We start from the raw sequence: 22582 nt of genomic DNA, 5'->3' as shown, positions 1-22582 counted from the left end.
TTTCCTGGACGCTTCCTGCTGCGCCAGGCAGGCACTACAATCGTTTGGATACGAATGGGCCCCAGCTATCACTGGGACGGGATACGGGTCTGCTCCTCCTGCTGAAACCCAACTGGGCCTGAGGAACTGGGAATGCTGGACGCCATCAAGTAAAGGAATTCTGTTTCCAAAGGCGTGGAGCCAGAAATGGCTAAAAAGTCTCGCCCTAGTGAGTTCTATGCGGCGCGGGAGTTGGAATTCTAGTCTCCGCCTTCAATTTAGAACTCACTTCTGCTTGGACTGGGAAAGGTTACTCCAGGGACGCCACCAGTGGCCAGAAGCCAAGAGAGTTCTAGGCTTCGTCTTCCCAGCCCGCGCGAGCGGCCCATGAAAACTACAAGTTCCAGCATGCCCCACTTCACAGACGACCCTCGCGCTGCCCGCCGACACAAATCATCCCTCTGCTCCCCGTTGGCCCACAAGCCGAAAGTGCTGTTCCATGATTGGTTGCTGCTCTTGTCGCTCATAAGAACCCACTGCTGAGGCTGGCTGACAGGTGCCTCGCAGCCGCCAAGGCACTCGACCAGGATGGGAGGCTGCTCAGCAAATACAGCCGCCGTCTCCACGGCAGCGAGGCTTTACTTTTGCTGGCAGTTCCCAGGTGACACTAGGGTTGGAGGGCTTCCGGCCGGAGGCTATTAGATGGAACACCCGGAAGGCGGAAGTCCTAAGACGGAAGTGGTCGAGAGGAACGGAGAATGGCGGCGGCGGCGGTGGCGGCGGCAGGCTGGGTTTGGCGCTGGGGCTGGGGCCGGCGATGCCCGGGGAGGCCTGGGCTTCCCGGCCCCGGCCCTGGCCCCACTACACTTCTACTTTTTCTCCTGTTTCTGGGGCCGGTGGCTGCCGATATAACTGACGGCAACAGTGAACACCTCAAACGGGAGCATTCGCTTATCAAGCCCTACCACGGTGAGGCCTGGGGCGGGAATGAGTTCAGGGTGAGGGCGAGGCTGGATGGGGTTGGGGAAGGGGTGCCCTTTATCCTGGTCAGAGCAGTTAAGTGGGTTCTCTGCCTCTGGCAAAGCGAGTCCTGGCCTGGCCTTTTACGCACCTGTCTGTGCCCGTGTCTCTGCCCACAGGGGTCGGTTCCAGCTCCACGCTCCTCTGGGACTTCCAAGGCAGCACAATGCTCACGAGCCAGTACGTGCGTCTGACCCCTGACGAGCGCAGCAAAGAGGGCTCTATCTGGAACCACCTGGTGAGTGGTTCCGAAGAGGCTAGGCAGAGCATTAAGTAAGCCACTGCAGTCAGCAGCCTAGACCTGAGCTTAGTTTGAATGCCGCCCTTCCCTCCTCCGTCCCCTTCCCCATCTTGGTCACACCCGCCAGTAATAACAGGTAATGACAATTGAAGTAACCATGTGTAAGGAGCTGTGCTTGACATTTCGTACACTCTTCTTACTTCCTTCCTTCAAAAGCCATGTGAAGTAACTGATGTTATCTCTGTTTCACTGACTAAGAAGCTAAGACTCAGAGTTGAAAGTGCCTTCCCCAAAATCACATAGCCAGTAAGTAGTGGGGCTGTCATCTGCCTGAACTGAACCCTCTCATTAGTGGGATAAGTGGAACGAGTGGGGTCTTCATTGGGTATTTTTTGTGTGTTAGGCACTGACTTCAACGTGCCTTATCGCACTTAATTCTCAAACAGACTGATGTAGATGGCTATCCTGAGTTTTTGCAGAGCTAACAGACAGCGAATGGCATAAACAACGTTTAAACTCTGATCGGTCTCATTTCCAAGCCCAGCAATTCATTTGCTACACTTGACCCAGCCTGGACAGTGGAGGAACCCCTTAGAAATACTTGCAGACTCAGTCCCCTTCCTTAGTGCTTGATTGAGGGTCTAGTCATCAGTGGACTCATGGGCAGTTTAGTTTCTGTGACCTTTGCTGTAGAGGTTAGGGAGCCTCAGGTGTCACTGGTGTGTCATATATAAGCAGTGGCCAAGATCAGCTGCTGCACAGACTCCACACCAAGGAAGATCAGGAAAGGGGTGAAAGGGGAATAATTGGGGGCAGAATGTACTCCTTCCTCAGCCTGCCTGATCCCAACCGTTCCCATGGCCTAAGCTGTTGGCGAGTGTCCTAGTTTTCTTTGTTACTCTGCTCTTTGGTCCCTTCTGGATGACGTCCCCATTTAGTTCTGAGAGCCCACACTGTCCTTGTGTTGCCTCATCTGCCTGTTACCTCAGCTCCACCTCTCCTTCCAGCTAGGGGCATCTGGGGATACTTTGTTTAGCTTTCACTCTGATCCTCAGAGCCTGGGGTCTCCTGTGAAGGGACAAACATGCATTATGTCTGCACAGTCCGGCCTCTAGTGCCTGACATTTCCAGTCATTCGCTCTGTTAATTTTGTTCCAGCCTCTCTGGCTGCCTTCTTGCCTCAGGACCTTTGCACTTGTTACCTCTGTCTGGGACACTGTCTCCAGTCTCTTCATGCTTGCTTGGTTTCTTCTTATCTGTTAAGTCTCAGCTCGAGTGCCACCCACTCAGAGAGTACTTCATTAACTATTTCCCCCGGAGTCACATTCTGTCACATTTTTCTGTCATATAAATTTTTTAAAAAATTTTATTTTATATTAGAATATAGTTGATTTACAATGTTGTGTTAGTTTTAGGTGTACAGCAAAGTGATTCATTTATACATATACATATATACATTCTTTTTTCAGATTCTTTTCCCATAGAGGTTATTACAGAATATTAAGTAGAGTCCCCTGTGCTATACAGTAGGTCCTTGTTGTTTATTTTATATACAGTAGTGTGTATTTGTTAATCCCAAACTCCTAATTTATCCCTCCCCCACGTTTCCCCTTTGGTAACCATAAGCTTGTTTTCAAAGTCTGTGAGTCTGTTTCTGTTTTGTAAATAAGTTCATTTGTATCTTTTTTTTTTTTTTTTACATTTCACATAGAAGTGATATCATATGATGTTTGTCTTTCTCTGTCTGACTTACTTCACTTAGTGTGGTAATCTCTAGGTCTATCCATGTTGCTGCAAATGGCATTATTTCATTCTTTTTTATGGCTGAGTAATATTCCATTGTATATATGTACCACATTTTCTTTATCTATGTCAGTGGACATCTAGGTTGCTACCATGTCTTCACTATTTTAAATAGTGCTTCAGTGAACATTGGGGTGCATGTATCTTTTCAAATTAGAGTTTTGTCTGGGTATATGCCCAGTAGTGGGATTGCTGGATCATATGGTAGTTCTATTTTTAGTTTTTTAAGGAACCTGCATACTGTTCTCCATAGTGGTTGTACCAGTTTACATTCCCACCAACAGTGTAGGAGAGTTTCCTTTTCTCCACACCCTCTCCAGCATTTATTGTTTATAGACTTTTTTTTTTAATAGTTATTTATTTGGTTGCGCTGGGTCTTTTAGTTGTGGCATGAGAACTGTTAGTTGCGGCATGCATGTGGGATCTAGTTCCCCTGACCAGTGATTGAATCTGGGCCCCCTGCATTGGGATCATGGAGTCTTAACCACTGCGCCACCAGGGAAGTCCCTGTAGACTTTCTGATGATGGCCATTCTGACTGGTGTGAGGTGATACCTCATTGTAGTTTTTTTTGTTTTTTTTTATCCTTAGGTAGCTTTTTATTATATCATCATTCAAAGGAGCATATGATAAGAGAGCAGTGGTATAAAGTGCCAAAGAAGATCAGGAGAGAGTTGACTTGTTGACTTCAGGCTGGGGTGAACATGGCTTCACAAAAGAGGTAGCCCTTGAGCAGAAGTAGGTTTCTTCTTTCTCGAGAAACCAGAACCCCTTTTGCTTTCTCCAACAAAACATCCATTCAGAATACTATTCTTTGCCAAAAGATAAAATTTTGAAGTCATCTGAGGCCATCAAGGAATTACATAACAAAAATCATGATAGGTTTCCAACTTTCTTCAACATGCAGGGTTATCTGCTCCTTCATGGAAGCTAGAATAGTGGTAGCTGTGGTCTCGGGTTCCATGCCTGGGCCAGTGGAGGCAGCTTCCTGATGGGTCTGTGGTTGCCTCTCCTCCACCAATGAGGCCTGCTCAGGAGCTGGCATTCTTCTTTCCAGGTTAGGCAGCGGCCGTTGTCACCCTGGGGATCAGGAACATCAGCTCCAGGGGTCGCCTCTGCGGCACCCCAAAAAATTTAAAGAGTGCCGCAGCCGAGCGGCTGCCTGCCTTTCCTTCTCCCACCTGCTCCCTACCCGGAAGTGGCTCTCCTCCCCAACCCCCCCCCCCCGGCAGCGGTGGTGGCCAACTTGCCCCTCTACCCTTGCCCGTGGTGCCACCCCAGAGCCCCGTCTACTGCCCAGAGGCTGCTGCCACCCACCTAGCCGCCTGCCTGCCTGCTCAGCCACCCCCTCATTCTAGTGTTGATGTGCACTTCTCTAATAATCAGTGATGTTGAGCAGCTTTTCATGTGCATCTTGGCCATCTGTATGTCTTCTTTGGAGAATCGTCTATTTAGATCTTCTGCCCATTTTTTGATTGTATTGTTTGTTTTTGATATTGAGCTGCGTGATCTATTTGTATACTTTGGAGATTAATCCCTTGTCCATTGCTTTGTTTGCAAATGTTTTCTCCCATTCTGTGGCTTGTCTTTTTGTTTTGTTTATGGTTTCCTTTGCTGTGCAAAAGCTTTTAAGTTTAATTAGGTCCCATGTATTTTCAGATAACTTTTTCTTTTGGCCTCACTGTGCGGCATGCAGGATGTTAGTTCCCCAACCAGGGATCGAACCCGGGCCTTCTGCAGTGGAAGCGTGGTGTCCCAGCCACTAGACCGCCAGGGAAGTCCCCATGTTTTCTGGTAACTTTTAAAAATTATAATGTAGCCTTATATTTTTCAAGGAAGTGAGTTCAGCATAACATTACAAAAATTTTTTTTTTTAAATGAGGTACAAATAGTGCTGGAACTGCTAGAAATTGGTTCAGTCCCCAGTAACTTAATTATGGTTGGAGGTAGTTGGTGGTTGGCAGTGTCACAGGCTGAGAGAATTCTGTACTTGCCTTCATCAAGTTTTTCAGTCTGGAATATAATTGTGCTGTCTTTCTTCCCCCGCCTCCTGTTCAGTGGAATCTAAATATTGCAATTTGAGATCCACTCTTTTATTTATTTATTTATTTTTGGTATCTTTATTGGAGTATAATTGCTTTACAATGTTGTTAGTTGCTGCTGTATAAGAAAGTGAATCAGCTATATGTATACATATATCCCCATATCCCCTCCCTCTTGAGCCTCCCTCCCACCCTCCCTATCCCACCCCCTAGGTTGTCACAAAGCACCGAGCTGGTCTCCCTGTGCTGGGCAGCAGCTTTCCACTAGCCGTCCATTTTACATGGTAGTGTATATATGTCAGTGCTACTCTCTCACTTCCTCCCAGCTTCCCCTTCCCGCCCTGTGTCCTCAAGTCCATTCTCTACATCTGTGTCTTTATTCCTGCCCTGCCACTAGGTTCATCAGTACTGTTTTTTTAGATTCCGTATATATGTGTTAGCATACGGTATTTGTTTTTCTCTTTCTGACTTATTTCACTCTGTATGACAGACTCTAGGTCCATCCACCTCATTACAAATAACTCGATTTCGTTCCTTTTTATGGCTGAATAATATTCCATTGTATATATGTGCCACATCTTTATCCATTCATCTGTCAATGGACACTTAGATTGCTTCCGTGTCCTGACTATTGTAAATAGTGCTGCAATGAACATTGGGGTGCATATGTCTTTTTGAATTATGGTTTTCTCTGGGTATATGCCCAGTAATGGGATTGCTGGGTCATGTGGTAATTCTATTTTTAGTTTGTTAAAGAACCTCCATACTGTTCTCCATAGTGGCTGTATAATTTACATTCCCACCAACAGTGCAGGAGGGTTCCCTTTTGAGATCCACTTGAATAAGCCCAAATTGTACATCATTTTTAAAAATTGAACTTGTATTTTCATTTCATTTCCCACACAGAATTTTAACTTAATGCAGTATATTTAATGCTTGAAAATTTTACTGATTAGCCTATCATGTACCTCTGCAAATAAAATAAGTGTAATAATTTAAGCTTTTAACCTTGTTGGGACCTTGAAATTAAGTTTTAATATTTTCTTTGGGATTATTATAATTATCATTGGTATACAATTGATCAAAAGAAATGCCTTACCCAATTACACAATTTTTGAATAATTATTACACAAAGTAAACATTTATCGAAATGCATCTCATCCAGCTGTCATCTCCCCACCCCTGTTTGGATGGATGTCATTGTCAGAATGAGAAGCTTTAGCGTGACTTCTGCTTTTTGTTCTTACCTGTGTGAATGCTGAGAACTTGTGTTTGCTTAAATAGTAGATGGAGATGCAGGGAGTTTTGTTATAGCAGGGTCACTCAGTGTTTTGAACTTCTTTGGTTTATAAACCCTAAATCATGTAGTGATCTTTCATCAAAAATTTTAACAATGTATCAGCTGACTGTTAGGTTAGCTCTGCCTGGATGTGGATAGACCTAGAGACTGTCATACAGAGTGAAGTAAGTCAGAAAGAGAAAAACAAATATCGTATAATATTGCTTATATGTGGAATCTAGAAAAATGGTACAGATGAACTTATTTGCAAAGCAGAAATAGAGTCACAGATGTAGAGAACAAACTTATGGGAGATTGGGATTGACATATATGCACTACTATAGATAATATAAAATAGATAACTAATGAGAACCTACTGTATAGCACAGGGAACTCTACTCCGTGGTCTATGGTGACCTAAATGGGAAGGAAATCCAAAAAAGAGTGGATATATGTATACGTATAATTGATTCACTTTGCTATACAGCAGAAACTAACACAACATTGTAAAGCAACTATACTCCAATTAAAAAAAAAAGGATTAGGTCTGCCTTTCACTTTATTGCAAGCCAAGACACAGAAACTACCTAACTGTAAAATGGTCTGTGACCGCCAATGATTGATTCTGATTTAGTTGGCCTGGGGGAGGGCCAGGGCATTAAGATTTCTGAGCTCCCCATGTGACTCAGCTGTGCGGCCAGGATGGAAAACCATGGCCATGTCATGTTCTGCCCTCAAAAGCAACTTCTACATCAGTTCTAGCCCGTACCTCATCTGCTTAAAATCCTTCTTTATATTGTCTGTATCACAGTATTCTGTCTGATGTTCTGCAGTCTTACCTGCAGTACACAGAGACTTTTTAAGGCCGGGATAGTCTTGGAGGTCTAGGTCTAGGTCTAGGTCTAGGTCTTCTAGGTCCTCAACTTCCATGTGTACTCTTTCCTGAAACTGATCTCCCTGCAAACATGCCAGGGACAGGAGGGGAGGTTTTCCTTTCCCACCTTCCAGTGCATCGTTGCCCTTCTCAGAGGCACACCTCCCACCAGCTTGGAGTCTTATTCTCAGTGCATTGTTCCCAGGCATAGAAAACTCCTGGGCACCAAAGAGCCCATTTGAAATCTTAGTTTCTAGGCTGACTTTTGTGTATGTAAGATATGTTTTTAAGTTTTTTCAAATACATGAGGGCTTTTCTAGTTATCTTTATTTTTTAAGTTATTGATACCTAGTTTAATTTCATCGTGGTCAAGGAACAGGTTCTGTGATTTCAATCCTTGGAGGTCTGTTGAGACTTGCAAATGGTCCTTCGAATGATCAGGATTTTGGGGAAACATTCCATGTGTGTTTCTGAAGGATGTGGATTCTTTACTGCTTGAGTGAAATGTGCCATTTAGATCCTTAGGTCATGTTTGCTGATTGGGTTCAAATCTCTATCTTTCTGACATTTTTGCTTGTTTTTATCAGTTATTAGGAGAGGTGTATTAAAATGCCTGTGTATGGATTTGTCTTTATCTTTGTAGTCTGTCAGTTTCTGCTTTATATATTTTGAGACCAAAATTTTCCTGAAAAATGGAGTCTTTTGTTCTTAAGAAGAGTCCCCTTCTAAACTTTGTTATTGGCATAGCTGCACAAGCTTGCTTTTGCTTAGTTTTTGCATGCAATATCTTTTTCTATCCTTTTCTTTTTCCCACTTCTTTATGTTTTAGAGTTGTCTCCTGTAAACAGCATAAAATTAGGCTTTTGGACAGTTATTCATTTATTTTTATTGTGGTAAAATACAATAACATAAAATTTACCATTTAACCTTTTATTGTTTTTTACTTTTAAATACTTTAATATTTTAAACCATTGTCTTCAGTACGATACTCAATGGCATTGGGACAGTTTTTTTAAATGTAATGGTCACCACAAAGGATGCAAGAATATACAATGGGGAAAAGACAGTCTCTTCAGCAAGTGGTGTAGACAGCTGCAATACAGCTGCAATCAATGAAGTTAGAACACACCCTCACACCATGTGCAAAAATAAACTCAAAATGGCTTAAAGACTTAAATATAAGACATGACACCATAAAATTCCTAGAAGAGAACATAGGCAAAACATTCTCTGACATAAATCCTACCAATATTTCCTTAGGTCAGTCTCCCAAGGCAATAGAAATAAAAGCAAAAATAAACAGATGGGACCTGGTCAAACTTATAAGCTTTTGCACAGCAAAGGAAACCATAAACAAAATGAAAAGAAACCTATGGACTGGGAGAAAGTATTTGCAAATGATGCGACCGACAAGGGCTTAATTTCCAAAATATACAAACAGCTCATACAATTCCATAACAAAAAAAAAAACCCAACCCAATCAAAAAATGAGCAGAGGGCTTCCCTGGTGGCGCAGTGGTTGAGAGTCCACCTGCCAATGTAGGGGACGTGGGTTTGTGCCCCGGTCTGGGAAGATCCCACATGCCACGGAGTGGCTAGGCCTGTGAGCCGTGGCCGCTGAGCCTGCGCGTCCAGAGCCTGTGCTCCGCAACGGGAGAGGCCACAACAGTGAGAGGCCTGCGTACCGTGAAAAAAAAAAGAGCAGAAAACCTAAATAGACATTTCTCCAAAGAAGACATACAGATGGCCAATAGGCACATGAAAAGATGCTAATCATCTCTGATTATTAGAGAAATGCAAATCAAAACTGCAGTGAGGTACCACCTCACACCGGTCAGAATGGCCATCATTAAAAGGTCTACAAATAATAAATGCTGGAGAGGGTGTGGAGAAAAGGGAACCCTCTTACACTGTTGGTGGGCATGTAAATTGGTGCAGCCAGTATAGAGATTCCTCAAAAAACTAAAAATAGATTTTCCATATGATCTGGCAATCCCATTCCTGGGCATATATCCAGATAAAACTCTAATTTGAAAAGATACATGCACTCCAGTGTTCATTGCAGTACTATTTACAATAGCCAAGAGACGGAAACAACCTAAATGTCCATCGACAGATGAATGGATAAGGATGTGGATATAGAATGGAATATTACTCAGCTACAAAAAAGAAGGAAGTAATGCCATTTGCAGCAACATGGATGGACCTAGAGATGATCATACTAAGTGAAGCAAGTCAGACAGAGAAAAACAAATACATCAATTATATGTAGAATCTAAAATATGACACAAATGAACATATTTATGAAACAGAAAGAGACTCACCGATATAGAGAACAGACTTGTGGTTGCCAAGGGGGAAGAGGGTAGGGGAGGGAAGGATTGGGAGTTTGGGATTAGCAGATGCAAACTATTATATATAGGATGGATAAATGACAAAGTCCTACTGTACAGCACAGGGAACTATATTCAATATCCTATGATAACCCATAATGGAAAATAATATGAAAAAGAATATATATATCTGTATAACTGAGTCACTTTGCTGGACAGCAGAAATTAACATTGTAAATCAATCTTCAATATTTAAAAAAATGTAAATACTGTAAAAAATGTAAATACTTTGATTACTGTAAATATGTATCTGCATGAAAAAGAAAATAAAATTTCTCAAAATATTTTTATTGTAACATAGAATGACATAAAAGTTACCATCTTAACCACTTTTCTTTTTATAATTTAAAAAAATTTATTTATTTATTTTTGGCGGCATTGGGTCGTTGTTGCTGTGCAGGGCTTTCTCGGCGAGCAGGGGCTACTCTTCATTGTGGTGCGCAGGTTTCTCATTGCCGTGGCTTCTCTTGTTGTGGTGCACAGGCTCTAGGCATGTGGGCTTCAGTAGTTGTAGCGTGCAGGCTTCAGTAGTTACAGCTCGCGGGCTTCAGTATTTGTGGCACGCAGCCTCAGTAGTTGTGGCTCATGGGCTCTAGAGCTCAGGCTCAGTAGTTGTGGTGCACGGGCTTAGTTGCTCCGCAGTATGTGGGATCTTCCCGGACCAGGGCTTGAACCTGTGTCCCCTGCATTGGCAGACGGATTCTTAACCACTGCGCCACCAGGGAAGTCCCTTAACCGCTTTCAAGTGTACAGTTTAGTGGCATTAAGTACATTGACCTTGTTGTGCAACCATCACCACCATCTATCTCCAGAACTTTTTCATCATCCCAAACTGAAACTGTACTCATTAAACACTAACTCCCCGTTCCCTGCCTCCCCACAGCCCCTGGTAACCACTATTCTACTTTCTGTTTCTGAATTTGACTCTTCTAGGTATCTCACATAAATGGAATCATAATATATTTGTCTATATCTGGCTTATTTCACTTAGCATAATATCTGCAAGGTTCATCCATGTTGTAGCATGTGTTAGTACTTCATTCCTTTTTATGGCTAAATAACATTGTGTGTGTGTGTGTGTGTGTGTGTGTGTGTGTGTGTGTGTGCGCGCGCGCGCGCACACCACATTTTGTTTATCCATTCATCTGTTGGTGGACACTGGGTGGTTTCCACCTTTTGGCTATTGTGAACAGTGTTGCTACGTACATGGGTGGACGTAGATGGTTGTTTTCACTTTTTTTTTGGTAAATAACTAGGAAATGGAATTGCTGGGTCATATGGTAACTCTTTGTTTAACTTTTTGAGGACCACCAAACTGTTTTCCATAGCAACCACACCATTTTACATTCTCACCAGCAGTGCATCAGGGTTCCAATTTCTCCACATCTTTACAATACTTATTTTCCTTTTTTAAAAAAAATTTATTTATTTATTTATTTTTGGCTGTGTTGGGTCTTCGTTTTTGTGCGAGGGCTTTCTCTAGTTGCGGCAAGCAGAGGCCACTCTTCATCGCGGTGCGCGGGCCTCTCACTGTCGCGGCCTCTCTTTTTGTGGAGCACAGGCTCCAGACGCACAGGCTTAGCAGTTGTGGCTCACGGGCCCATTTGCCCTGTGGCATGTGGGATCCTCCCAGACCAGGTCTCGAACCTGCGTCCCCTCCATTGGCAGGCAGACTCTCAACCACTGCGCCACCCCCTGATTTAGTGAATGGTCAGACTGAAGTCTCAGTCTGACCCTTTCCAGTTTTTTGATGATAGCCATCCGAATGGGTGTAGAGTGGTATCTTGTGGTTTTGATTTGCATTTCTCTAATGACTAATGATGTTGAGCGTCTTTTCATGTGCTTATTAGCCATTTGTATATATTCTTCTATGAAAAAATGTGTATCCAAGTCCTTTGCCCATTTTTGAATTGGGTTTTTTGTTGAGTTTCAGGAGTTTTCTATATATTCTGGACATTATATATGATTTGGAAATATATTCTCTCAGTCTGTGGATTGTCTTTTCATTCTCTTCATGTTCTTTGACGTGTAAAAGGTTTTAATTTTGATGAAGTCCAATTTGATTTTTTTGTTGTCTGTGCTTTGGTGTAATATCTAGAAAATTATTGCTAAATCTGGTGTTGTGAAGATTTTCCCCCATTGTTTTTTCTAAAGAGTTTTGTAGATTTAGCTCTTAAGTTTAAGTCTTTGATCTGTTATTTATTTTTAAAATTAAACTTTTTATTTTGAGATAATTGTAGATTCACATGCAGTTGTAAGAAAAAATACAGAGATTAAGATAAGTCATGGGGATGTAATGTACAGCATAGGGAATGTGGTCAGTAATATTACAGTAACTTTCTATGGTGACAGATAGTTACTAGACTTATTGTGGTGATCAATTCGTAATGTATATAAATATCAATCCCTGTGTGGTGCACATGAAACTAATATTGTATATGAACTGTACTTCATTAAAAAAAAGAAGAAGGAAAAATAATACAGGGAGATCATGTGTACCCTTACCAGCATTTAGTCTATCTACATTTAGTAAGATTACTGATACGTTTATTTGGGTTTAATCTGCCATCTTACTATTCACTTTCTGTTTGTACTGACTGTTCTCTGTTCATTCTTCTCTCGGGTCTTGGCTTCTTTTGGGTTGGCTAATTTTTATTACACTTTTCCTCTTCTATTAGGTTGAAAGTTCTGTGCTTATTTCCCAATATTTTAATGGTTTCTCTGGAGTTTAAAGCACACATGTTTTACCAAAGTCTAATGATAACGCGTACTTCTAACTCCTTCCAGGACAATGCAAGGCTTTTAGAGCACTTTAACTCTTTTTACCCCATTGTTATTAATCTTTCTGTTTTAAATCACACAAAGCATTATTGTTTTATGCAGTCAAATATTTATTTAGATTTTTAGTCTCATATCTACTTTAGTCATTGTTCTTCATTCCTTCGTGAATCTCTGACTTTACGTCTGGATCCGGATCACTTTTCTTCTCCCTGAAGAATGAAAGATAACTTTTTTCTTTTTTTTAATGAATTTATTTATTTATTTTTGGCTGCATTGGGTCTTTGTTGCTGTGTGCGGGCTTTCTTTAGTTACGGGCGAACGGGGGCTACTCTTTGTTGCAGTGCGCAGGCTTCTCATTGCGGTGGCTTCTCTTGTTGCGGAGCACGGGCTAGGTGCGTGGGCTTCAGTAGTTTTGGCTCACGGGCTCAGTGGTTGTGGCTTGTGGGCTCTAGAGCACAGGCTCAGTAGTTGTGGCGCACAGGCTTAGTTGCTCCGTGACACGTGGGATCTTCCCGGACCAGGGCTTGAACCCGTGTCCCCTGCATTGGCAGGCGGATTCTTAACCACTGCGCCACCAGGGAAGCCCCTGTGTTTGCAAGATTTTTTTTGCTGAAATGTGAGGCTTGGGTGCGTCTGTTTAGTCTAATTTCAGGGATTGTGAGGACTCATAGCTGAGCTACAATCCCTGGGAGGCCTTTCTCATTCATTCTTACTTTTCAGTTGCAGTTTTTGTCGTCTCAGTCCAAAGCAAGACTGGTTCACCAGGCCTTCCATCCCCTCAGCAGGTCTTGGACTTAGATTCCGTGCCCATATGTCCTTGAGACCTGGTTCTTATCACCTCACAGTTGCCCCCTCCAGAATCTTCAGGGTCTCCCAGAGCCAATGAACTGTCAAGAACTGGGAGGGCTGACTTCACACTGTGTCAGGCTGTAGTGCAGGTGCCTGCAAACCCTTTGTTCTCAGGGGCCAGGTCTCCTCACCTGGGCTCCTGGTGCCCAGGCCCAGAACAGTGAATCTGGTAAATCAGTGATGCACAAGCCAGATCACCCACAATGGGACATAGGGTTTTTATTTTTCATTTGAGTTTTTTCTAATTACAGAAGTAATATGTTCAATACAGAAGATTCAGACATAGAAAGTAGACATTCCCCTCCCAGAGTTAGCTTTCATTAATGTTGGTTCATATTTCTTTCAGTTCCTTCTTTCTCTACACATATGCTAATTTCTTTTTCAAAAATGAGCACATAGTGCTGATACTGTTTTGCAACTTATCTTTCCTCTTTTAGTATCTTTAATATCTTGATCTTGAACTGTAAGTGCTTATGGAACTCCCTTATTCTGTTAAAAAGCTGCCTCAGCAGCCTTGGGATACTCTGTGGCCTCCCACTCCCGACCTGGGAGGCCCAGCAGCCCCTTTCTCCCTGCTGAGAATGCTGGGGGGTCTGTTGGTCAGTGACACTCATGACCCTGCTGCCTGGCCCTGTTCTGAGTGTCATCTCGGTGCAGGGTCTGTGCCCGGTCACCTCCATCTGGCAGACAAGCTGGGGAGCTCTGAACAGCCCTCTCTGCTCTCCCTCTAGCCTTGCTTCCTCAAGGACTGGGAGATGCACGTTCACTTCAAAGTCCATGGCGCAGGGAAGAAGAATCTCCATGGTGATGGCATTGCCTTGTGGTATACCCGGGACCGCCTGGTGCCAGGTAGGGTGGCGCTCGCACAGGTGGGACCTGTGCATCTGTGGCCAAGGATCCTCCACTCTGCACCCCTTGTTAGGGCGCTGCTGCTCCTCTTTGAGGAAACCTGGGACCTGGGGGCAACTGAAGGGAGCGTCCTTTTAGAAGATGACCCTGTGGCTCAACTCTGTGCCCCATTGTGGCCTGGTGTTCTACACCAGCTAATAATGGTTTTACCATTCTACCATTTTATTTTATTTTATTTTATTTTATTTATTTATTTAGGCTGTGCCAGGTCTTAGTTGCAGCACGGGGGATCTTTAGTTGCAGCATGTGGACTTCTTAGTTGTGGCATGCATGCAGGTTCTAGTTCCCCAACCAGGGATCGAACCTGGGCCCCCTGCATTGAGAGCACGGAGTCTTACCCACTGGACCACCAGGGAAGTCCCTCTACCATTTTAAAAAGGATAAAACAAGGAAGACTGTGTGACAGAGACCATCTGTAGCCCACAAAGCCTAAAATGTTTGCTGTCTGGCCTTGGACAGAAGGGTTAAGGGATGGTTCTTACTGTAATGGCCACCTGTTTTTCACAGGTTGGGTATCCCCTTGTCACCTGACACCTCAGAGCACATAGGCAGGTGCTGTTCCTTCACAGTTCAGGCTTCAAACTTGAGTCCTCTCTGCCACACCCCTGAGACCACCCTCCAGTCCCCCACCCCACCCCCACTTAAAGATCCCTTCTCTTTCCTGGGAGAATGACCACAGATTAACCCACCCATGCTGGCATTACTTTGTCCTTCAGGTATCCATGGGACAACTCCAGTTTCTCCCGTTACAGGAGCATCTCCTTCTAATTCCAGGGCCTGTGTTTGGAAGCAAAGACAACTTCCATGGCTTAGCCATCTTCCTGGACACGTATCCCAATGATGAGACCACAGAGGTAGGCCCCTGCTCTCCTGCAGAGCAGAACGGGACTTCTCCCTGGTCCCTGCATGAGAGGAGCCTCCAGGGATCAGGGTGGTGGGTGCCCTGCGGCCTCCCACGGGCTGGGCTGGGCTGGCCTCAGAGTAACCCGTGTCTTGTTTCAGCGTGTGTTTCCGTACATCTCCGTGATGGTGAACAATGGCTCCCTGTCCTACGACCACAGCAAGGATGGCCGCTGGACCGAGCTGGCAGGCTGCACGGCTGACTTCCGCAACCGCGATCACGACACCTTCCTGGCCGTGCGCTACTCCCGGGGTCGCCTGACGGTGAGCGGGCGGGAGGGGCGGCTCTGGGGGGGCTCGGGAAGGTGGGCAGGCCGGCCCCAGGCTGCCCTTGACCTGCTGGTCGGCCGCAGGTGATGACTGACCTGGAGGACAAGAACGAGTGGAAGAACTGCATTGACATCACGGGCGTGCGCCTGCCCACTGGCTACTACTTTGGAGCCTCAGCCGGCACCGGCGACCTGTCTGGTGAGTGTGTGGGCTGAGCGAGGTGTGAAGTCTCAGTCTGACCTTCCCTGGTACTTTGGGAGCTTGTGACACAGCCAGTCCCTGTCCTTCTGACCTTCCTTCATTTGATTCCACGCTTGCCTGGTTTTCTTCCTCCTTTTCCCATATCCATGAGCAGTCCCTCACCGCCATCTCTCTCTGTCCTCTAGGGGCTGGGGTGCTTTGAATCTGGATGCAGTGGACCCCCAGATTTCCATCTCCAGACCTGTGTCACCAGCATCCTGCTCAGCATCTCCGCCTGGTGCCAAGCAGGCCTCTCAGCCTTCACACACCCACAGCCAGAGATAGAAACGAACCTCTGTCCTTGTAGTTGCTCAGGTCAAAACACCTTGGTATCATTCTGGTCTCTGCATTTTCTCTCACACGTCACCTCTCATCCGTTGGCTGGTCCTGCTGGCTTTGTCTTCTCCCTGCCTCAGACCACTTTTCTCCCTTCCTCTACTGCTGGCACGTCCGGGCCACCATCCTCCCTCACTCGGACAACCACAGGAGCTTCCCGGGGGTCCCTCTTCCCACGCCAGCCCCAACAGTTTCTCCCAGCACAGCAGCAGAGCTGCTCCTCCCACCTCCCTCCCAGCGGCACACTGCCAAGCCTGTGTGCCGCCTTCCCACCCCCTTCCCTCTGGCTCATCCTCCCTGCTCCCTGGTGACACTGCCCCTAGCCGCTCTTCAGACCCACCCCTGCCCTCCTGCCTTGGGCCTTTGTGCTTGCATCTCTCCCTTGGCTTCTCCAGGTCTTGCCCAGATGTCACTTCCTCAGTGGGACTGTCCCTGATTCCCTCATTTAAAGTCGCATACACACATCCCAGTCCCCTGCACACTTCCCATCACCTTTCCTAGCTTTATTTTTCTTCATAGCACTTAACCATCCTGGAATCTGCCATGTAATTTATTTCATTATCTGTGTCCCCCTCACTGAATTGTAAGCTCCACAGAGTCAGGGCTCTGTCTTGTTTGGCCCACGGTGCATGCTGTAAGCATTGGGATGCTGCCTGCCTACACAGGCCTCTTGGGGCCACCAGGCCTGGGTGGCACTTGATGGTGGCCTTTGGCCTTGGTCCTTAGTCCCTTCTCAAGGTCCTTGGGAGGCACCAAGCCTGGGGCTGGCTCCTGCCTACCAGAGCTAGGAAGCAGTGTGGAGAACTAGTCAGAGGCTTGTTTATTGTCAGGACAGATGTTTCCAGGGCCTGTGAGCCAGCACCGTTCAGGAGCCTGCCCTTCACCATGCAAATACCTGGGTCCACCCTGTCCCAGTGTCTATTTTGCGGGGCGGAGGGGGGGGTTTGTTTTTAAGTTTTTAATGTGGAAATTCCACTAAATACCCATAAGAGGGGAGGTGGTCTAATAAGCCCCTTGTTGCTGTTAACCAGCTTCAGTAATTACCAGCTCATGGCCTGTCTTGTTCCATCTGTGGATTCACTACAGCCCTCCTCTGGGTTACTTGGAATTCCATCTGACAGTGTTTCAGCAGGTGTCATGAGAAGGTTCTGGGAACAGAGCCAGATCTGTGGCAGGTGGATATTCTCTAAGGTTGTTTAGAGAGGCCCCGGGAAGGGCAATGGAGGGAGCCATGCACACAGTAGTGTCCGACCATTAGTTGGAGGGTTGTGCACGCCAGCCTCCCGTCAGGCATCGCATGCATAAAGGCACGTGGTGTGTTCTTAGATAGGTAGCCGTCTCTTTCCCATTTTATACACCTGGGACCATTGGGCATTTGGGAGTTGAAGGGATCTTGTCAAGTTCATGCACCCAGGGAACGGCAGAGCTCAGATGGGACCTACCTGATGCCTGACTCCAGAGTCCATGCTTGTCCCTGGGCTTCCAGGGGCTGTGCATACTGGTGTCAGGTATGGCTGGGCTCTGCCCAATCCGGCCACGGGGGTCCTTGCTCTTTAGGCTCTCCCTTTTCTGGACCTTTCCTCAAATTCTAGTCAGTTAGCTGAGCTGATAGCTGGAGTCAGGTCCTTGACTGGGACCCTTGTCTTGGTTCGGAGCCTCAACCTCCCCATCTCAAAAATGGGTTGATCAGTTATTGTCAGTGTCATTTAGAGGTTCTCTCCTGCCCATACTAGTTGGACCCAGGCCTTTCTCAAGTCTCCTCAGGTACAGTCGCTTGACTGTGTGTCTGGCTGAGCTTTCAGCTGGCTGCCAAGTCGTTTGTCCGCATTCTGTATTTGGGTCTCTGTGACAGGAATGTCTGGGGGCTGCCTGCCCTTGGGAGGATCAGGCTTCTCAACCAGTCATAGAACAATGTGTGGGTCCTTATCTGGTTCTGTTTTCAAAGACATACTATCTGCAAGCAATACGCCTGTGCCTTGTCTGTACTTTCTCATTTATATGCCTTGATAACCATGCAAGATGGAGATTACCACCTGCATTTACAAATGAGGAAACTGAGCCTCAAAGAGGACAGCAGAGCCAGGATTAGACCCAATGATTTTCATTGTAAAACTCCTACTTTTTCCTGTCTGCTCTGCCTCCTTCCAGGTTTCTTGTTGCTGAGTTCTGGAGGTGTTCCAGCCCCTGGAATGCTGCCTGCTGGGGGCTACTGGGTTCTCCCCAGGGAACCTGGCCACTTTATGTGGTGGTGGGGGTGGTCGTTGGGCCACGTGCGCCGAAGCGTCTTCAGGCCCCTTAGAAGCTAACTCTCATCCTGCAGACAATCATGACATCATCTCCATGAAGCTGTTCCAGCTGATGGTGGAGCACACGCCTGACGAGGAGAACATTGACTGGACCAAGATCGAGCCCAGCGTCAACTTGCTCAAGTCGCCCAAAGGTATGCACTTGCAGCCCCTCCCGGTGGGGCCTGGGCCGGCTCGGGCAAGTGCCCGGGGTCCATCTGCCCTTCCCTGGTCCAGCCAGGCCCTTGGATCAGCAAATAGTGCTCATGAGCAGGTGTGTGGGCACCTGGTGTCTGCATCCTCCTGCACTCAGTGCTGGGATAACGGCCAGTGAAGCCAGAGGGGCTGTTTGTTGGTGTGGGTGGTGCGTGGGGCACTCTGATACCTCAGTGCGCGGCCTCAGTGAACGGCGTGGAAGTAGGTCCTGTGACTGCTGGGAGAGCTGATCCTCAGGTTTCCTCAGCTAGAAAGAGGTAAAAAGGCAAGATGTGAACTTGAGTTTTGGCAAAACCCCAAGCCTGAGTTCTTCCCAGAGTACTAGTCAGCCACCACTTCGTCCTCATGGAGCAAGGGTTCTCGTGCGGGAAGTGAGGCCCCTGTGTGTGTGTGTGGCGAAATCTATCCCAGGGGCTCCAAAGTTGTGCATGTGGGCCCAGCGGGTGATAGAGCACCAGTGGAACCCAACATTTTATGTGACATCTCACTTTTCTAAGATTCAAATTGCTTTTAAATGTTTTGGGGGCCAAACAAATCCTGCCATAGACCAGTTTTGCGACCTTTGGTTGAAGGCTTTCTGCTGCCGAGGGTTTTCGGACACATCATCTGCTCTAGCCCACCCAGCAACCCCATGCAGCTGGCCAAGCAGGGGTTAACTCGTTTTCAGTTGGGTGGACCCATTGGGGTAAGAGGGTCAAAGCAGAAGGATGGGGGGTTGGGGGTCGGGGCCCTGGGAGAAACCGAACGCATTCAGATGTGATTGAGGGCAGCCTGTGGCCAGGGCTGTGTTTCTTCAGATGGGGACCTCAGACCACTGCATTGGGCTGGGAGTGGGCTTGTGAAAGCAGGTCCTGGGCCCGTCTCAGGCAGACTCAGGCTGTCAAGGAGACCCCAGGAGTCCAGTGTTCACCAGTTTCTTGTAGCAGAAAGCACCTCAGCCTGGATCCCTGGGAGCCTTGATCCCTGGGAACCTTGGTCCCAGTGAGGTTGGACAATCTCTGTGCATGCCCCTGCCCCTCACTGGTGCGGTGTGAGCAGGCCATAGCTGACGCCTCTAGGGTGGGTGTGGGGGCCTAAACGGGCTGTTGCCCTGCTCCCCCATCTCCTGGGAGCCTGTCCGGCCTCTCATTCCCCCCTCTCTCCTCCCTCAGACAACGTGGACGACCCGACGGGGAACTTCCGCAGCGGGCCCCTGACGGGGTGGCGGGTGTTCCTGCTGCTGCTCTGCGCCCTCCTGGGCATCATCGTGTGTGCTGTGGTGGGGGCCGTGGTGTTTCAGAAGAGGCAGGAGCGGAACAAGCGTTTCTACTGAGCAGCGGGCGCTCGATTTGGGGAAGGGCCCTGGCGCTAATGTGAACTTTTTTTTTTAACTAGGATTATAAAAGAAAAATAAGATGACCTTATTTCTTAACCATTTCAAAGAAATAATTAAAGAAGTATTTTCGTACATTTTGCTTCTTGCCCAGTGGGGACAGGCTTCAGGGCTGGGGAAAAGGGTTTGACATCCCCACAGCTGGGTGCAGAGGCCCTTGCCCTATGCCAGCCTCTCAGGAGCAGGAGGTCTGTGCCTGGTGCTGGGTCGAGACACCCGCAGGTGGCTTTTGAACACTGGAGGCCCCCAGACCACACTGGGGTGGGCATCTGAGGACATGAGCAGTGATCTTGTTCTGTGCTGTGTGGTGTGTGTGACAGAAGAGGAGGCCAGCTGGGGAGCCTGGGCCTTCCTGTTCACCCTCTGAGCTTCTTTCCAAGGCAGACCCTTGTGGGAGGCTGGAGGAGCAGTTTGGTGGGGCCCATAGTGTGACGGTTTGCTAAATAAAGTGAAATAACCAACCTCAGCTGTGTGGCTGTCCTAAGAGACTTGCTTTTCTTTTCTTCAAATGACATCCAGCTGGCCACGCTTTACAGCTCCTAGCCTCGTCCCCTCAGGCCTGCGGCACAGCCCCAGGAGGCAGGTGCTGTGGTCCCCATTTCCCAGGTAGGGAATCACAGCTCTTGCAGGTCAAGCAAAACGTGCCCAGTGTCACACAGCTGGTGGCGTCATGGGCGCGGGGCCTGCACCATCTCCATGTTCCCTGGGCCTCTGTGTGAAAGGATCCGGTGAGGTGAAGATGTGGTTCCCATGTGGTGGGTGCGACCTCCACCCAAGGGAACTCTAGGGGCTCCGGATGATCTGGAAGGGATTGTGGGTGCAGGAGGGCAGGTTGGGGTCAGCAGTGGTGTTCCCACTGGTGCCATGAAGGGTCAAAGGCGGTTCAGGGAGTGAAGAAAGCCCACAGCGGAAAGTGCCATGTGTGGCAGCTTCTGAGGCTCTCCCCGCGGTGCAGCTGGCTGCTGCGTCCAGTCCTCCCCTGACCCCCTGCCCACCATGGGACAGGGCCTCCATCCAGTCCAGCATCTTCCCACTCACAGTTAAGCAACATTTCAGCCATCACTAACTGCTTGATCACGTTCCTTCTCCACAAAAAGAGTCATGGGATGGCCAATAAATTGAGAGTTTCTTTTTTTTTTGGCTGTGCCCTGAGACATGTAGGCATGTAGGATCTTAGTTCCCTGACCAGGGATCGAACCTGTGCCCCCTACAGTGGACGTGTGAAGTCTTAACCACTGGACCACCAGGGAAGTCCCTGAGAGTGTTTCTTCATGATCTCCTTTATTCTTCTTTCCTCCAAGGACTTGGTTTGGTCTTCTTTCAGATACAGAATAATCTTTCTTCTACAGCCCATAGGTTTGCCTGTGTCAGTTCTAACCAGATGGTCCTTCTACAGAAGGCTCTAGGCATACTGCTCAATGTGTTTGGTGATAAAGACCACTTTCAGCAACGAAATAGGCAGAATAAAACTCGACACCAAACTGGTCAGTCACAGGGAGGCTTCGTACCAGCCTAAAAAGCCTCCATGAATGCTTTGGTCCCAGACTTGGTGATAGCACCAAGGATATTGATCAAATCATCCTTGGTCATTCCTATTTTGGTACCCACGATAGTGAGGGTTTGATCTTACTTGTCTGGAGTGAGATTAATGTGCAGCTGTTTCCCAGAGTCTAGTTTACTGGGATCTGTCAAGCTTTCATATCATGATTTTGTCCAGAGCATCTGATGAATTTGAAATAAGCTCCCTCAGAAAGAGCTCTATTCGAGTAGAAAGTATTGATGCTCAGTAACATCAACTGGGCAATTTCTGCCTGAAAGGCAAACGTCTCAACCTCCTCCTCCGTCTTGGATCTGGGTTTTCTTAAGCGTCTTGGCTGAAGAACCACACGGGCTCTGCATCGACACAATGCCAGGACACAGAAGCAACTGAGCCTCCATCTTAAAGCAAGTGCAAACCCTTGCTCCCCGTTTCGGCCAGGCTTTTTGTAATTGACGTTATCAGTTAGATTTTCGTTGTGAAATAGATCGTGTGGAAGTAGATGAGGTGAAGGGTAAGAACTTATTTTCTCCTCGATCTTTCAGGCTCACTCCCAGAGCTCTTCTCTGATCTACTCTTAACTGTCTCCTGTCCCTCTCGATGTTTCCTGCACATACACAGGTTAGGTGTTGAGAGATTGTTCACAAGTTTGACCAGGAGGTCTGAGCTGCCTTTCCTTTCCCTCACATGGGTCTGGGAGCTTGCTAATGAAGCCATAAGAGTAAACATGATCCTCATTAAAATATTTTATTGAGCACTTTCCTCAAAACAGTTTACTTACTTGAAAAGTAGCTAACATGGAGTGCTTACTATGTGCCAAGTGTGGTTCTAAGCGGTTGTTGTGGATTAACTCACTTCACTCCATGCCATTTACTCACGTGGAGGCAGAGAATCCTCTAGGGAGGGTGGCTCCGCCTCACCGAGCATCTCCCTCCTGGAGGGGAGCGCTGTGTCCACACTGATACACGTGGCCGAGACCTGGAGCTTGGAACCCTCCGTGGCCTCAGCAGCCATGTCATCAGGACCACACTCACCATACTTGATCTCCCCTGAATTTCTGAAATAGGCAAGTTGGCATCTGGTACTATATGGTTCTCACCCTTGACTGTGTGTTAAAGTCACCTGCAGAATGAAAGCGAGCCTGCCTCATTCTCCAGCTCTGGTTTAAGAAGTTGGTGGCCCAGGCAAAGGCAGTTTTACAGTTTTAAAAGCACCCCCACTCCCGCCCGAGGGTTCTCATGAGTATCCAGGCTTGAG

General features: G+C 47.0%; 1 protein-coding gene and 1 pseudogene across 1 annotated transcript; one reads left to right on the top strand and one right to left on the bottom strand.

Annotated features, from left to right (window-relative positions):
• Positions 1-592: 592 nt before the first annotated feature.
• LMAN2 (lectin, mannose binding 2) lies at positions 593-19863 on the top strand. The gene is made up of 8 exons (XM_033853617.2): positions 593-948; positions 1119-1237; positions 13992-14109; positions 14944-15023; positions 15172-15333; positions 15423-15537; positions 18236-18355; positions 19568-19863. The coding sequence occupies exons 1-8, from the start codon at positions 738-740 to the stop codon at positions 19726-19728; spliced, it is 1086 nt and encodes a 361-aa protein (XP_033709508.1). The 5' UTR covers positions 593-737; the 3' UTR covers positions 19729-19863.
• Positions 19864-21016: 1153 nt separating this feature from the next.
• On the bottom strand, positions 21017-22339 carry LOC109551169 (heat shock protein HSP 90-alpha A2-like; annotated as a pseudogene).
• Between the last annotated feature and the right edge of the window lie 243 nt (positions 22340-22582).

This window comes from Tursiops truncatus, chromosome 3 (assembly GCF_011762595.2).
Source record: "Tursiops truncatus isolate mTurTru1 chromosome 3, mTurTru1.mat.Y, whole genome shotgun sequence".
NCBI classification, from domain to species: Eukaryota; Metazoa; Chordata; class Mammalia; order Artiodactyla; family Delphinidae; genus Tursiops; species Tursiops truncatus.
This window is presented reverse-complemented; position numbering and strand designations above follow the sequence as displayed.

Excerpts from the sequence above, each read along its gene's own strand:
- LMAN2 (XM_033853617.2), top strand. The coding sequence starts at position 738 with ATGGCGGCGGCGGCGGTGGCGGCGGCAGGCTGGGTTTGGCGCTGGGGC. Across the intron at positions 15,334-15,422 it reads ACTCCCGGGGTCGCCTGACG|GTGATGACTGACCTGGAGGA; the intron begins GTGAGCGGGCGG and ends GGTCGGCCGCAG. Across the intron at positions 18,356-19,567 it reads CTTGCTCAAGTCGCCCAAAG|ACAACGTGGACGACCCGACG; the intron begins GTATGCACTTGC and ends CTCCTCCCTCAG.